Consider the following 14,398-nt stretch of genomic DNA (forward strand, 5'->3'; position numbering starts at 1 on the left):
GTGAACTCAGGAACCCCCCCCCCCTCTCTCACCTTCTTCCTCTATCTAATCTCATGATCTGAGCTGCTTTAAATGCATTTCCATTTGGCCTCATTACTCTCCGATAAGACCGGCCCCCATGTGAGAAGCGAGCCAGCCATCTCTTCCCCTCGGCCACTTGGCAAGACTGCACTTTCTCTGAGTGTGTGGCTGAATGTGTATAGTGTGTGTGTGTGTGTGTGTGTGTGTGTGTGTGTGTATGTGTATACAGTATAGTGCATGTTGAATAGGGAGGTTTTGTACTGTCTTTATCATGCAGACACACACACACACAAAGAAACACACATTTCCTTCCAACATATATAACAAATATCAAGCTGTCATTTTCATTCAGGACCCATCTGATGTCTGCACAGTGTCACATCAGCTGCATATTCCTCTAGTTTAGACCCTTTCATGGAGCCTTAATTTAGTCTATTTTCTCCAGCAGTTAGAAGCAAATTTATATTTCCCTTTTAAGCATTTAGCTGCAGCTTTACAATGAGTGCACATCACACTACACGCTACCCAACCCAAACATAATTGTTCCTTTAAAACATATTGTGGATATGCTGTTTATGTATTTTTGTATGTTTATGAATTTGGCAAGTTCACAGGCAAACGTGTTTTTTTATTAAGTCACTTTCGCCACTGAGTTACGTTGTAAGATACCATGATTAAATATAGAGTCAATAGAAATGCATGAAACAATGTGAGTGGACACAGATTCACTCTGTGTCTGAAGCAAAGATGCATTCACAAGCTTTAAATCTAAGAAGTTTGGATGTAACAAAAGCCTGGAAGGTGGAAGATAACTGCCACGGTTTATGTGAGGATTGACTTCATAGGTAGAGTTGCACAATGATAACGTCTTTTTAAGAAACATCTAAATCCACTTTGAACCAGGAACTGCAGGAAAAAGAAGAAAAAAAAAAGATGTAGTACTGATTGTATCCTGAAAGGATTGTTTGAGAGCTCGAAGATAAATTTTACTGCTCATCTTTATCACTTACAGAAGTCAGAAAACCCAATTTGGTCACATGGCAGGAAGCCTGGGTGGAGCAGTGATGGGATGAGCAAGCGAAATTCACCACATTAAGTGTGAATGACCAGTGTGCCCACAAACACATCTCTTTTAAAAAAAAAGGATCAGCTCAGCCAATTTACATAAAGATGTATTTTTCTTCTTCTTCTCAGGAGTGTGAGCGTGTAGATACTTTCATTTTAAAGCACTAATGTTTTGAGAGACTGTATCGTGTGACTTCGGCTGCAGGTTCATTAGTTGTGCTCAAAATATTTCAAAAGCTCAACAGCTGGAAACGAGCAGCATCTTTCCCAGTTACACACACACACACACACACCTCTTTGCCAGGAAGTGGTTCCAATGAAAACAAAAAAACTTTATAGGCAGATATTGTGGCGCCTAAAGAAACTGCATCATATAAAGCATCTCTGCACTAGACTCAGCTTTTAGCTGTGGTTGCTGCTTAGTTGGAACCACAAACCAAAACTCTGTGTACTTTATATTTATCAGCCGGTTTTTCTAAAATAAGAGATCTCCTCAATGAGATTTCTCTGAAAGTGTCTAATCCATCTACTTGAACAGTCTTGTAAAGCCAAGCAGGTAAACTTAAAGCTCTAACCCTTCCACCGGAAACATGTCTGTCGCTTCCTCAACAAAATCTTTCGCAGAATTAAACCTGAGACTTTAATTTCCCCTCTATGTTCTCTGTGACTGTGTGGCCGCGCTGCCAGCCTCTCTGCCTGCAGGTGGGTTTCCTCCGTGGCAGCAGCAGCTGTGCTCAACAGATGCTAAATTACAGTGTGGACCTCATGGTTGTATCTCTCTGGCTCTGGCAGGCTAATAATAGCGTTAGCTTGAGCAGTGGAGAACCTCAGCAGTCATGATGACATGGCTGACGGTTGTGTGGAAGCTCCGCTGCCAAAACCCTACTCTGATCAAGTGCTGCTTAAATATCTGGAGAGAAATAAATAGGCTACTGTTTGTTGAGTGTAAAGCAATGTTCCCTCTCTGCCAATAATTGAGGCTAAATAACCAATTTTTGTTTGCTTTTTAATCATAATTTATTTTTCTATTCACACAGGGATTTTCTTGCTCCATATCACAAAATAACCGTAATTACAATTAATTATAACACCATAACAAAGAGTTGACACAAATCAATGACTCAGTGATTATTTGGTCAAATGCTACAATTTATGAATTTCAGTACTTTTGTTCATCATAATTTCTGAAAAATCTGACTGAAGAAAAACTGAAGTAAAATTCGCAGTAACAGACTTCTTTGATCAGTGTTTATGTGCTGGATTCCAAGAACTCTTCTGTCAATCAAACTATGGGCAGGACTATAATTTCTTCCTTGGGTTTCCTGCTAATGCAGTTCGAGTTTCTTGCTCGTGTTCTTTTCTGTCTAGTCATTGTGGGTTTGGTTCACATGCTAACTAAAAGAGCAAAGACAAAACACATCAGTTCCTTTGCACAAGAGGATGTGTTCAGAACATCGAACAGAGAACACAGAACATAGTATGTGAATTAAAAGCACTTATGTAAATGTGCGCACACGCCTTTATATGAAAATAGGCTTGAACAATATCCAACCCCCCCCCCCAAAAAAAAAAAAACAGTGATTATTTTGGCAAATATTGCGATCGCAGCATGTGTCACGATTTTAGTGGAATGGCTAGTGGCATTAAAATGAATAAATATAAATGTTTGAATCATTGATGGTTTATTTCAACATCACTAACAACTGTCACTTCCTTTGTCTGTGTGTTTGCAGGTTTATCTGATGTGCCGTGAGTGGTGGGAGCGTCTTGCCCCAACCCTGGCCTGCAGCCCTGGTGCCGCGCGGCCTGGCTCACCAGGATGGACCCTGCTCATTCCTTTAGGATGGAGCTGGACGGGCTGGACCTCCAGCAGGTCCCAGTGCTGTCGCTCGACCAGATACGTGCCATCCGGGCCAACAATGACTATGTGGAGAGGCCCGTGGCGCTGGAACCGGCGTCCCAGTCCGGATTTTTTTATCCCCATGACGACCGTTACCCTCATGGAGTATACACCCATCACCCGCAGCCCCCCTTCCACTCCGCCATGCCGCGCAGCCAAAGTCAGCAGCAGCACACTCACCTGTCCCACCTGAGCCGTTCCAGTACCATAAGCTCCTCCATTTCTCGGACCAGTGCCACGTCAGACCAGCGGCTACTGGCAGGTTTGACGCCGTCTCACTCTGGGTTAACTTCAGTGATCCGCTCTCAACCTAAAGGAGAACTCAAGCCCGACACTTCCTTTGGTAAAGGCCTGACAGAGGACGAGGCCGAGCTGGGCCGTCACATGTTCATCTGTGAGCGGTGTGGTCGCTGTAAGTGCCAAGAGTGCTGCACCCCCCGCCGCCTGCCTTCCTGCTGGGCCTGTGGACAGCGCTGTCTGTGCTCCGCCGAGAGCGCCGTGGAATACGGCACCTGCTTGTGCTGCGTTAAAGGCTTATTCTATCACTGCTCCGCCCAGGACGACGATGATAACTGCGCTGACCGGCCGTGCTCCTGCGCTCCAGCCCACGCCTGTGCCCGCTGGGGCATAATGGGGCTGCTGGCGCTCTGCCTGCCTTGCCTTTGTTGCTACCCTCCTGCCAGGCTGTGCCTTGCCCTGTGCCAGTGCGCCCACGATCGGGCCACGCGTCCCGGCTGCAGGTGCAGCAACACCAACACTGTGTGCCGCAAGATTTCCGCCTCCAACCCTAACCCTGGTCACCCCTCGCTCCGCAGCAAAGCTCTGGAGAAGCCGTTATGACAGGCTTGGATGGGGGCCAGGTGAAACAGTTTCCCCTCAGCCGTGGCCAAAGCAACACTTTCGCCAATCAGTGCCACAGCTGACGTTGTGACAACAATGCCATTGTGACCCACCTACCTACATATGACAAGCCAACCAACCAACCAACCAACCATGAAGTGTTGTTCACCTAACGTACCTTGAATTTACTTCTTCTCCAGCTCAGGAGGGACCAAAGCTTTACTGTGCCTGTTCACGTTGGAGACTTCATGCCTAAACAACAAAAATTCATCCTGAAGGAAGAAGCTGTCGTGCTTTGCTGGACTGCCCTTCAACCTTAACCAAGACGTCCACACAGAAATCACCTCTCTCTTCATTCCGTGGTGTGACATGGTCGTCTTAAAATCTATTTATTTATTGTTGATCCTCCTTCCTCCTCAACCTTTGCGAACAGAACGCACAGAAGCGGGTGATGGACCAAATCATGGAGGAAAAGACGCCTTATTGCGGTGACGTGTACGGTCTACGCCATTGGGAGTTTCTGTCCTCTTGAAAGAAAGGATCATAAGAAGCATGAGAGACTGAGATCACAGTGACATTCAGCAAACTCCACAAAAGGCTGAAGGCGAATGAATAAAGAAACCAATGTTATGTCGCGGCGAATATCTGACTGGGACTCGGAGCAAAGCACCAAGGCATAAAATGAGAACAAAGACACTTGTAACACACCTGTGACAACAGTTTGACACCAAAAAAAAAAAAAAGGGACCATGCACTGTACGAACTGTGTGAACTTCAATGCTATTAAGCTCATTTGTAAAGGAAAAGCACTGTGAGGTAGATGGACAATGTTTTCCTCCGCAGCCAAGAGCTGAATGGGGATTATTTAACCGGAGGGAGGGTGCATCCATTGTGACTAGGCAGCGTGTGTGTGTGTGTGTGTGTGTGTGTGTGTGTATGTGTGTGCGTGTGTGTCCTCCCACTGTACAACCTGTGTATGTAGAGCGTGTGTGTATGTTGTTTTGTCAGCAGCAGAAGCCTCCCTTGTCTTATTTTTAGCAGTGCCGCTTCAGTGGAGATCTTTGGGGGGTCTGGTCAGGTTTCCTCCTGAAGTCAGTCTGTCGCCAACCTCCCTCCTCTCGCCGGCCTCCTTCACTGGCCCCCACCTCCATCCTTCTCTCCCTCCCATCCTCAAATCAAATGTTCTCTTCTCTGAATCATCTCCCACCCAACTGAGCCTTTACATGTGCTGCCACCATGGAGGTACAGCGAAGAATTTCACAAGCCCTAATTATGCAAGGGACATTTGTTTTTACTCAAAATAAATTAAACAGAGGTTCAGTTTCCAGAGCATTTAGAAAGATATAACTAATCCAAACCTGCTCAAAGGATCGCCTGAATCCTTGGTATCCCGATGTTTTGGAGATTTAGAGTTAAGCCGCCTGAGTCGAGGCGCATTATTCCCACACACCCCTATATCCCCTCCTGCCTCGTCCGTCTCTCCTCTTACGCTCAGAGGACTAAAAGCCTCCAGTTCCTGGTCCACAGAGAGTTGATCAAACAGGCAATTAGCTTCATGATAGCTCTTAATGGGCCGGAGAAGAATGGAGCGTGGGAGGGGAGGGGAAGAGAGGGGGACAGGATGAGTGGAGTTGTGGTGTTTGGCAGATGGACAGCTGATGGGGAAAAAAGAGATGCTGGGAGGAGAGGGGGAGAGAGAGAGAGGGGGAGAGAGAGAGGAGAGACTTCAGATGAAGGGAGGAAAAGAGGAAGGAGAGGAGGATGCTGATGTCACCATGCAGTCAGATCGTGCTTTGCTCTTGGTTGAAATGACTTTTAGAGGAAGGAAGGCTTCGAAGCTGACGAACGAACAAAAAAAAAAAAATGAAAAGAAAAAAAAAAGCATCAAACGGGTGCATATGTGTGTGTACGCTTGTGTGTCTGTATGCATATGGGCTTTTCTGTGCGTGTATGTATGTGTGTCAGGAAGCATCACCCAGGCACAGAAACACACACACACACACACATATATACACACACCCCGACTTGATTTGTTAAAAGTTACTTTGCTATATTTTTATATGTAAATACGGGCTATTAACTGTATAACTATTTTTATTCTGCTTTATTTTGTTCCTATGAGATTGATATTATTATGGCCGTTTTCCATTATAATGAACATTTACTTATTTACTGTCCAACTTCTTATCAATTCAGGAACTTTTGGGGCAACTCTGAACAAGGAAAACGGTGTAGCAACAAGTCGTTACCGTGTCCCTTAGCATAGCTCAGCATCATGGCTTGGTGTTGAAGCCCTCCGAGTAACCTTTATGAGACCAAATACATCTTTAACATCAAGTACCAAAAGCTAAGCTCTGAAGCTGTTTGCCTTTCAGTCAGTTGTACTCTGGATCATTCCCTGTTCTTTGTTCTGGTATTAAAAAGAACAAAATTAGGATTTGTCTAACAATTCTTCTCAGGTGTGTAACATCAGTGCAGCTGCGATCACTATTGCATGTGGTATAAAGCCGGATTTCTAAAGGCCTCAGTATGCCTCAAACAAAGTGCTTGTCAAATCATCTGAAAGCCTCTTTCTGATGGTGGAAGCAACCATTTTTGTGACTTTCCCAAACACAGCCTGTTGTGCAGGGATGGAAAACTAGGCAGAGTTGTTTGAACTTTCTCTCAATTAATTTCTTCAGTTGTGCAAATCTGCAGATGCCGACAAGGAGAGAGATTGTCCAACAATGCACCATCATCCCCATGTGTACGATTCATTGCAGGATTGCAAAGACTTGCAAAAGTCACAGAATACTTAGAGATCAGATGCCTTCAGAAGTGGTTAGGCAATATGTTGTTTGAAATAGTTTGAAGCATAATAAGGCCTTAAAGGTTACCAAGGTTACCAAGTTTACCAAACTACTCTACAGATTGGTAATAGTGCACAGTTACACTTTTTTCTCCCTCACACAATACAATTCAGTTTCATTCACAAACCCATTTGTAAGTTTTGCTATTGCTGCATAGCTAACGTTAGCATTTACAGCTGTTTATTTACCAGTTTAGAAGAAATGTTGCGCATCAAATGTCATTCCTTTACTCCCCAGAAGCTGTTTCCAGTGGAGGAACGCAGCCATCTTGTTTTGCTTCTGTTCCTATCACCTTTTTTTCCTTCGACTAATGTTAGCATGCTAACCAGCTAGCCCCAGCCCAGTTGGCCAGTCTCATCACTTTAGCCCTGAAGAAGTAGCACTGCTCAGAGGGCGTATATAATTATATCTATTCTTTAAGTATATAATATCTTGTATTGTAAATGCAATGATGGCTGAAACTCTTGGCAAGACTGGTAAGTAAACAGTTAATGCTAACGTTGGCTATGTAGCAAAAGCAAAACAACTAGATTAATATTAGTAAGTCATTATATTTTTTGGCCAAATTGCTCTTCTCGGCCCTCTTCCAGGAGATGATGATTAATTAAGAACACTTTTTTAATTGTGCATTATAACAGTTTATTTCTACAAGTGGTAAGAAATATTTTATTATTCTTTTATGTGTTTATTTGGTTAATGTTTTTTCCAGGCTGTGTAAATGTTGCCCCAAATGTTTCTGCTCTCACTGGTTTCACTTTGAGATGGGTTGGCAACTGTGGAGGACACGCTCACCTTAAACATGGCTTTGTTTTCTTTTGTTTTTTAAATGTTGCAACTTTGTCCACTTTTAGTGTTACCTATGACTTTATAATTATTATAATTATTATTATAAGCATTGGCAACCAAAAATCATAACCTGTGTAATTGACACTTATTAATGCAAATCACCTAGGCTGATATTATGTCCACATTAATGCGATTGAATTTGAAATCCTTTTATTTTGTTTTGTCTTTTCATCCACACTTGGAAAGCGTTTTCAACCACATAAAACAAGTGAACACACTTTTAAAAAATGCTAGTCTGGAGAAACTTTTCAGAAACGCTGATGTACACCTACCATGGGAACCATTTATGATGCATGCATGCTCTGTGAATGACAAACAATGCTTCAGGAACAGCAAGAAATCAGTTGGCGGCCAACTGAATATCATCTGCAGATGCCTTTAATTTAAAAAAAAAAAAAAAAAAAAATTATGTACTTTTTTATTTTTGTGGTGAAAAACACAGTGTGGACTGAAAAGTGGAAAATGTTTTCAAATTTAATCTCATTTCTGTGGACATGGCCTCAGATTGGTTCTACACGCACACACTGTCTCCTCTACAATGATTGGATGACGTATGTCACATCTTGGTGCTTGTGGAGACGACTTGAGGAACATTTGCTATTTGCACCCGGATTGTTTTCTATCTCAGCTGGATGATGTTTCACATTAATCTGTGTTCAGAGTAACTTCAAATATTTACAGTCACAGTTCAACCATAACCACTTCAGTATGCAATGTTTTGTAAGTACTACAGATACACACAGAGTGATTCAAGCAGTGCATTGTGGGGTCAAAAGCCAAATCAACTTCCAGTGATTCTCATGTTTAATTAATCTTTTTTTCCCCCCAGAGTTAATGTTTAACTATTCTAAATTATATCCCTACCTATATGTTTGCTAGGTTGCCAAAAACACAAATTTTCTCATTTTAAAAACATTAATATTATGGTGGAAAAGGGAGCTAGATAATGGCAGGATGAAGAAGCATTTGGCATCAATTAAAAAGGAAAATATAATGTATCTTAACAATTCATTTCAGAGAAATTAAAAACAACTTACTTGTTGCTAATTTTAAGGTTATTTCTGGGAACTTACTTCATGATACAGTCAAAAACCACACTCTTAACATGGCTGCCATCAGAAACTTCCAAACCTCACCTCTGCCAACTACCCTATGTGTATCTGTACGTACAAATAACACACAATATATAAAATCTCTTAATTCCAAGATTTCCCAAACATTTCCGATGTTTCCAACATTCCTCCCTCAGGACCGGAGCTCGTGTCAGGAACCTGTCTGATGCTGTACGTGTGCAGGCTGCCACTATAACCACTACACGTCTCCTCTCGTGTCTTAGCAAGCATCGCTTTTGGTACAAATTGGCATCTTGTATGCTGTAAAAGAATTTAAGGAGAGTATATGGAACAAATATATATAGAAATCTATCTAAAATGAATATATTATATATGGAACAATATGCATTTCACACTTTGTTTCATCGCTGATATTGCTTCATGGATATTTATTTAAATGGTTGCAACAATGGCAGTAATAATAACCACGAGGATGATGTTGATGAGTGAAGTATTTATTTTAGCGGTCAGAGGAAATGAAGAGCACCGATGTTGTTGTTGTTGTTGTTTGTCTTTTGGTTTTGTTTATTTGTTCCCCTCAGTGTGGTGTGGCTGCTGCTACCCTCCTGGCTAAAGATGAACCAATAAAAAGTTTCCAAACAGACCACATTTGTGCTTTCTGACTGATTTATCATCAATAAAATAACACAATATTAATTTTGACACATTAATATAATTGATTGGGCCATATTTCCAGTGTATGTTGTTTGGACATATAGGTTCTGTCATTATTGCCCCATCGAGCTTTACCCACCTCTCAGTGTAAGCTATGTAGCATATGCTGAGCCGATATTTAAATACATTTATTCAAATAATACAGGAAGTGGGTCACGCCCAGATCACAAAATAACATTAGAGGTTGCCCCTGATGCATTCTGGGATGAGAACTAAAAGTGAAAACAGCAAACTGTCGTCAGGCTTTAACAGATGGCCAAATATACTACCCCTATGGCCAATGTTGAACAAATCATTTGCAATGTGTAATCATTTTTTTTTTTTTTTTAAATGTATTGATTACCAATTACTCCACATCAAAAGTAATTTGTCACATTAGCGTTGTCCAAGGTGCCCATAAACAGACCTTCCACAACATGCTTTTTAACATGTGTAAGAATGGAAAACAACACTTGCTAGTCTAAAGCTAGCTAGCTAGCTAGCTACATATACACAGCTTTGGTAGGTAGTTTTTGGTCGGATTTCTCCAAGCTAACGTTCCACAACACTCTAAACACACAGAGACCGAAGTGATATCAACAAGTCACGAGACCATATAGCAAAACTTAAAAGAACCTTTCAATGTCCACAGCCTTGTACCCTCGTTTTTTTCCTGACACATTTGTTCATCTAACGATTCAACCAGGAGAGTCAATGTTCAACATTGTCCATGCAAAAAATTACTTCTAGAACCTGGGACATCCAAAATAATTCCTCCCAAATCTAAACTCTATTTGATCAGATGATTTAATCCAAACTTAAAACATCTCCAGATCCAAAGTAATAAGTCTTTCTTGGATGTAATGGATATAACTCAGTTGCTTGTTTTTTTGTTAGAAATGATAACATCAGCTGTGGCGAGATCTGGGTGAAGTCAAACAGCAGTTTTATAATTGAGGCCCCCTGGTGCTCCGTTCCCCTCACTTTACTCTGTTGGGCTCATAAATAACTAATCAAGGCTGGGTCACACTAATGGCTTCTCAGAGCAGTGAATACAGATGTGTGTGTGTGTGTGTGTGTGTCTGTGTGTGCATACAAGAGACACGCAAAAAAAAAAAAAGGTGATGAGGAGCGAGGAAGAGAGCTAGATTATTAGACGAGTGTGTGTGTGGTGTGTGTGTGTGTGTGTGTGTGTGTTTATGTGCAAGTGGAGAAAAAAAAAAAAAACCTTTCTGTTCATCATATCAAATCAAAGTGCATTAAGGCAGAGCTCTTAGCATCTTCCACCCTGACACACTTCCCTCTGGAGCCACACATACACACTATGTGGAAGTACAGTGTGTACATGACCAGGCACACAAATGCACACATATTCAGGGAAATAAACACACTGTCTTCATGTCATGTGTGGCACACAAGTAGTAGTGTGTGTGTTAAAAGTGTGGTACAGAAAATGAATAATGCATGAATGTTTCCTTCCACAAGCTTTTACCAATAAACCCATTACTCTCCACCCCTGGACTCTGATATGTCAGAGCATCGTACTTGGTCCTGTGCAGCGCACAGAAAGTTGCAAGTTCAACTCCACTGCTGTGTCTAAGACTCCATATTGCTGTCTTGTTATTTATTTGCTGCAGGTTAACTGCTCTCCCTGGCTGCCTCTTCTGACCTCTGACCCCTCTAGTGTAGTGGGTATACAGTAAATAAGTAAATGTCATGAATTGTTCACACTGTATGTTTAGAACTTTTGGTAGAAATGTGTTGCAGCAGTTACACCTGCACCTGGAAGATATCTGTCTAAGTACGGGTGAGTTGGAGGATGGCACAGCCCTGAAATTCTGATTTACTCAGGCCAAATCCAAGTTGGACTGGAGCCAATATTATAACATCTAAACAATTTTCCCCTCCATGAACAACAACCTAATGCACAGCTGAGAGAGTTAGTGTATATGTTAACAACGAAAGCGGCAAGAGCGAAAGAATTCACTCTGGCTGCCCTGACAAGGATGCTAGATCTGACATTAATGAAATAGACAGCTAGCAACTTTGTTTGGAATACTTGGTATTCACAGCAATCACGTTAACTCCCGATCCGCCCATCTTGTCACTTTCCGATACCGAGTCACTGCAGTGTCCAGTCTAGCACTGCTCAGAGGACGTATTATAACCTCTTGTATTGTAAACGCAACCATGGCTGAAGCTCTTGACAAGACTCCTAAGTAAACAGCTGAAAATGCTAATGTTGGCTATGTAGCAATAGCAAAAAAGCTATTTTAACAGTTCAAAAACATACACTGTCCTATCAGCTTGAAGCTTGATTTTGAACTGGTGACATGTTTCAGACTTCTGCTACAGAAAATTACTTCTGTTTGGGATCTCAGAGACTGCAGCTGTTTAGATACAGTGGGTTCGAGGTCTATCAGGGAAAAGAAAAACAACTGAAGGGAAAAAAATGGCTTACTCATTGAAATGTTTTGATACTAAAGTGATTGCCTTTTCAATATCTTACTTTGAGGAACTGAACTGAAGTGTTTCTACAAAATGTCACAAAAGACAGCAACAATCTCAAATGTTAAAGCAGCCACATACAAATTTTGTCCAAATAAATTATAGTTTAAAATTATGATTTAAATAACCGGACTAGATTCAGCACCAGTTTTAAACACTCTGCCATGGACACACTTTAGTCTTTACCAAACGATTTTCTTTACTGGATACATCAGTTTGGTTTAACCTGCAGCTAAAAGTTATTCTAAATCTACATTTGCACATTTTTGTCCAGCTGTTTAGTCACTATAACAACAGGTGATCATCTGTTTAAAACAAATTAATTAAAGCAAAGCATTTTCACTGACGCAATGGCACTTGTGTGACATAATGATTAGAGGTTTAATCAAATTCTGGCTCATCTAATGCTGCAGTGACTCAAGACTAAAAGCTGAATTGATGTAAGTTTGGGTCTGACCTTTTGTGTCTCATTAAAACTCTTGTACTTGTCATTTGGATGTGAATTGAGGGTTTTTTTTCCTGTTGTGTTCCCAGTGGGACAGAAAGCAATGGGGATTTCCAAAGAAAACCTCTCCCTCTCTCTCAGATTCTTGGAAAGCGTAGGAAGAAACATGGGAAGAAAAATGAGTCAGGTGAAACTGAAAATGAGTGCTACTTAAAAACTGGCAATATCCTCTCAATGTGTTCGCTACAGCAAGTATCAAGGGTCAAAGTTGAACCTGGATGTCTGTAAATTGTGATGGAAGTTCACAGAACACACCTTAGGTAGTAATTTAACGTCCACATTGCTAAACAGAATTATCTTCCATATGCCGAAATAATTATCAAGCTATGAGGATGACAATACAGGGAAATAATGAATTGTACTTAAAAGAGGCTCTCGCTTTCTTCCCTCCCATAATGAGACAGGCTGATGAGTGATGCCACTTTCAGCCGCGACCTCTGACCCCACTGTTAAAGCAGTGGGAGTCCAGAGGTGAGGAGCCTCCCCCCACCCTGACCGACCCCCTACCCTCGCCAACTTGTGCATCTTCACTGAGGGCCTTGTTGTTTCTATACAGGCGCTGTCCCGGTGCGCCCTGGGAGTCGGTCTCACAGCCCCACAGAAACAAAACCGCCTGTCCGTCAAACACCCATGCAACTGTCAATCACTCCGAGAACTATTCTTGTGTGTTTACAGGACCAGTACTGACACACACGAGATCGGCCTCACACGCACTCGTCGCTATGGTTCATAGCTGTCAACGTGCGAGCAAAAAAAACAAAGGGATGCAAATGAAAGGAGGTCAGAGGTGAGCGCTGGCTACAGAACAGCAGCGCATGAGGTGGGAGGGATTCAGTGTCTTGCTCAAGGACACTTCAGCAAGGTGAGTGGTGACACATGTCAACCTCACAAATATGTTTACCGTGGTGATTAGTGATGTAATGTGGTAATCGTCACACAATGGAAAACCATTTACAGCTCCTTAAACATCAACAATTTGTTGTTATTTGTTTAAATTTACCATCACCGATAAAGTTGAGTGGTGTTTGCACTCCACTACATTACATTTGATGATGGAGCAAGAAGCATGAATGAGAATATGTTTTTGGGAAATTCTGTTTTAATTGTGGGCAAGGTCTATGATGTAATGACCCAAGACACAAAACGGATTCAGATGGCTTAGGTGCTGGCAGGGAGTTTGGAAAAGATAAGAGGTCATAGCTATGGCTTCTCTGTGTGTGTGTGTGTGTGTGTGTGTGTGTGTGTGTGTGTGTGTGTGTGTGTGTGTGTGTGTGTGTGCGTGACAGCGAGCTCCGATAGGAAGTTGGGGATTTGGAAGGGAGGAAAAGATGAAGACAGGAGGAGGAGATATATGAGATGATATAGTTGCACATGATAATACTTTCTTGCACGCAAGTATATCAAGAACTCGAAGCAAAAGAAAATCTCACTTCCAATCCAACCTGTGCAGACGTGTTGATTCAGCTTCATGCTGAACTACTGTATAATGCAATATCATTCAAACAGCGACACACGCTCCAAAATTTACAAGTTGAATCAACACCTCTCTTATAAAAAGGGCCCATATTGTAGACCGTGAGATTTCCATGTCTTTTTTGATTGTAAAGCAGGCACCGTAGCACCGTAGCATGTTTGTTCACATACATGTGCTTCCTCCTTTGCATGCACAGAATCCCTCGTGAAAATATGGCTCCATAGCACTGCTGGTGGCCAGAACCTCCACAGGGTGCCTTTAAAGAGCTCAGATGGTTTCTTTTGGCGGGCAGTGGCTGAAAGTGCTTAGAGTGCCAGAGGGTAACAGCTGGAGCAGGTATTATGCTGAATGAGATCATTTTACTGTCCGTCTTTACAGAGTGTTTTTATTGATGGAGGGGTGTGTCTGTAATTTTGGGGATGACTTTTTTTCTTTAACAACGCACTGGAGTTTTATGTTGGTTTGACTATGTGAACTGTTATGGGCGATGTGAGAATAATTTCTCAACATTTAAAACCGAAAAGGCAGATCCATTTAGCGTATTAGCTGCACCTGTTGTATCCAGCCCAACGTCCAACCACCACTTTCATCACAAGCGTGTGTGTGTGTGTGTGTGTGGGGTTG

General features: G+C 42.0%; 1 protein-coding gene across 2 annotated transcripts in view; it reads left to right on the top strand.

Moving 5' to 3' along the window:
• The window catches only part of LOC111673245 (protein sprouty homolog 3), a 21,012-nt gene extending 11,775 nt beyond the window's left edge, over positions 1 to 9,237 (top strand). For both annotated transcript variants that reach the window (XM_023430955.2, XM_087169785.1), the window contains exon 2: positions 2,820 to 9,237. In XM_023430955.2, the coding sequence (XP_023286723.1) occupies positions 2,906 to 3,826 (921 nt within the window). In that variant the 5' untranslated portion in view covers positions 2,820 to 2,905 and the 3' untranslated portion in view covers positions 3,827 to 9,237. The remainder of the gene's footprint in view (positions 1 to 2,819) is intronic.
• Positions 9,238 to 14,398: the final 5,161 nt, after the last annotated feature.

The sequence above is a fragment of the Seriola lalandi genome, unplaced genomic scaffold, assembly GCF_002814215.2.
Source record: "Seriola lalandi dorsalis isolate HSWRI2012SDOR001 ecotype SW California unplaced genomic scaffold, Sedor1 jcf7180002054914, whole genome shotgun sequence".
NCBI lineage: Eukaryota > Metazoa > Chordata > Actinopteri > Carangiformes > Carangidae > Seriola > Seriola lalandi.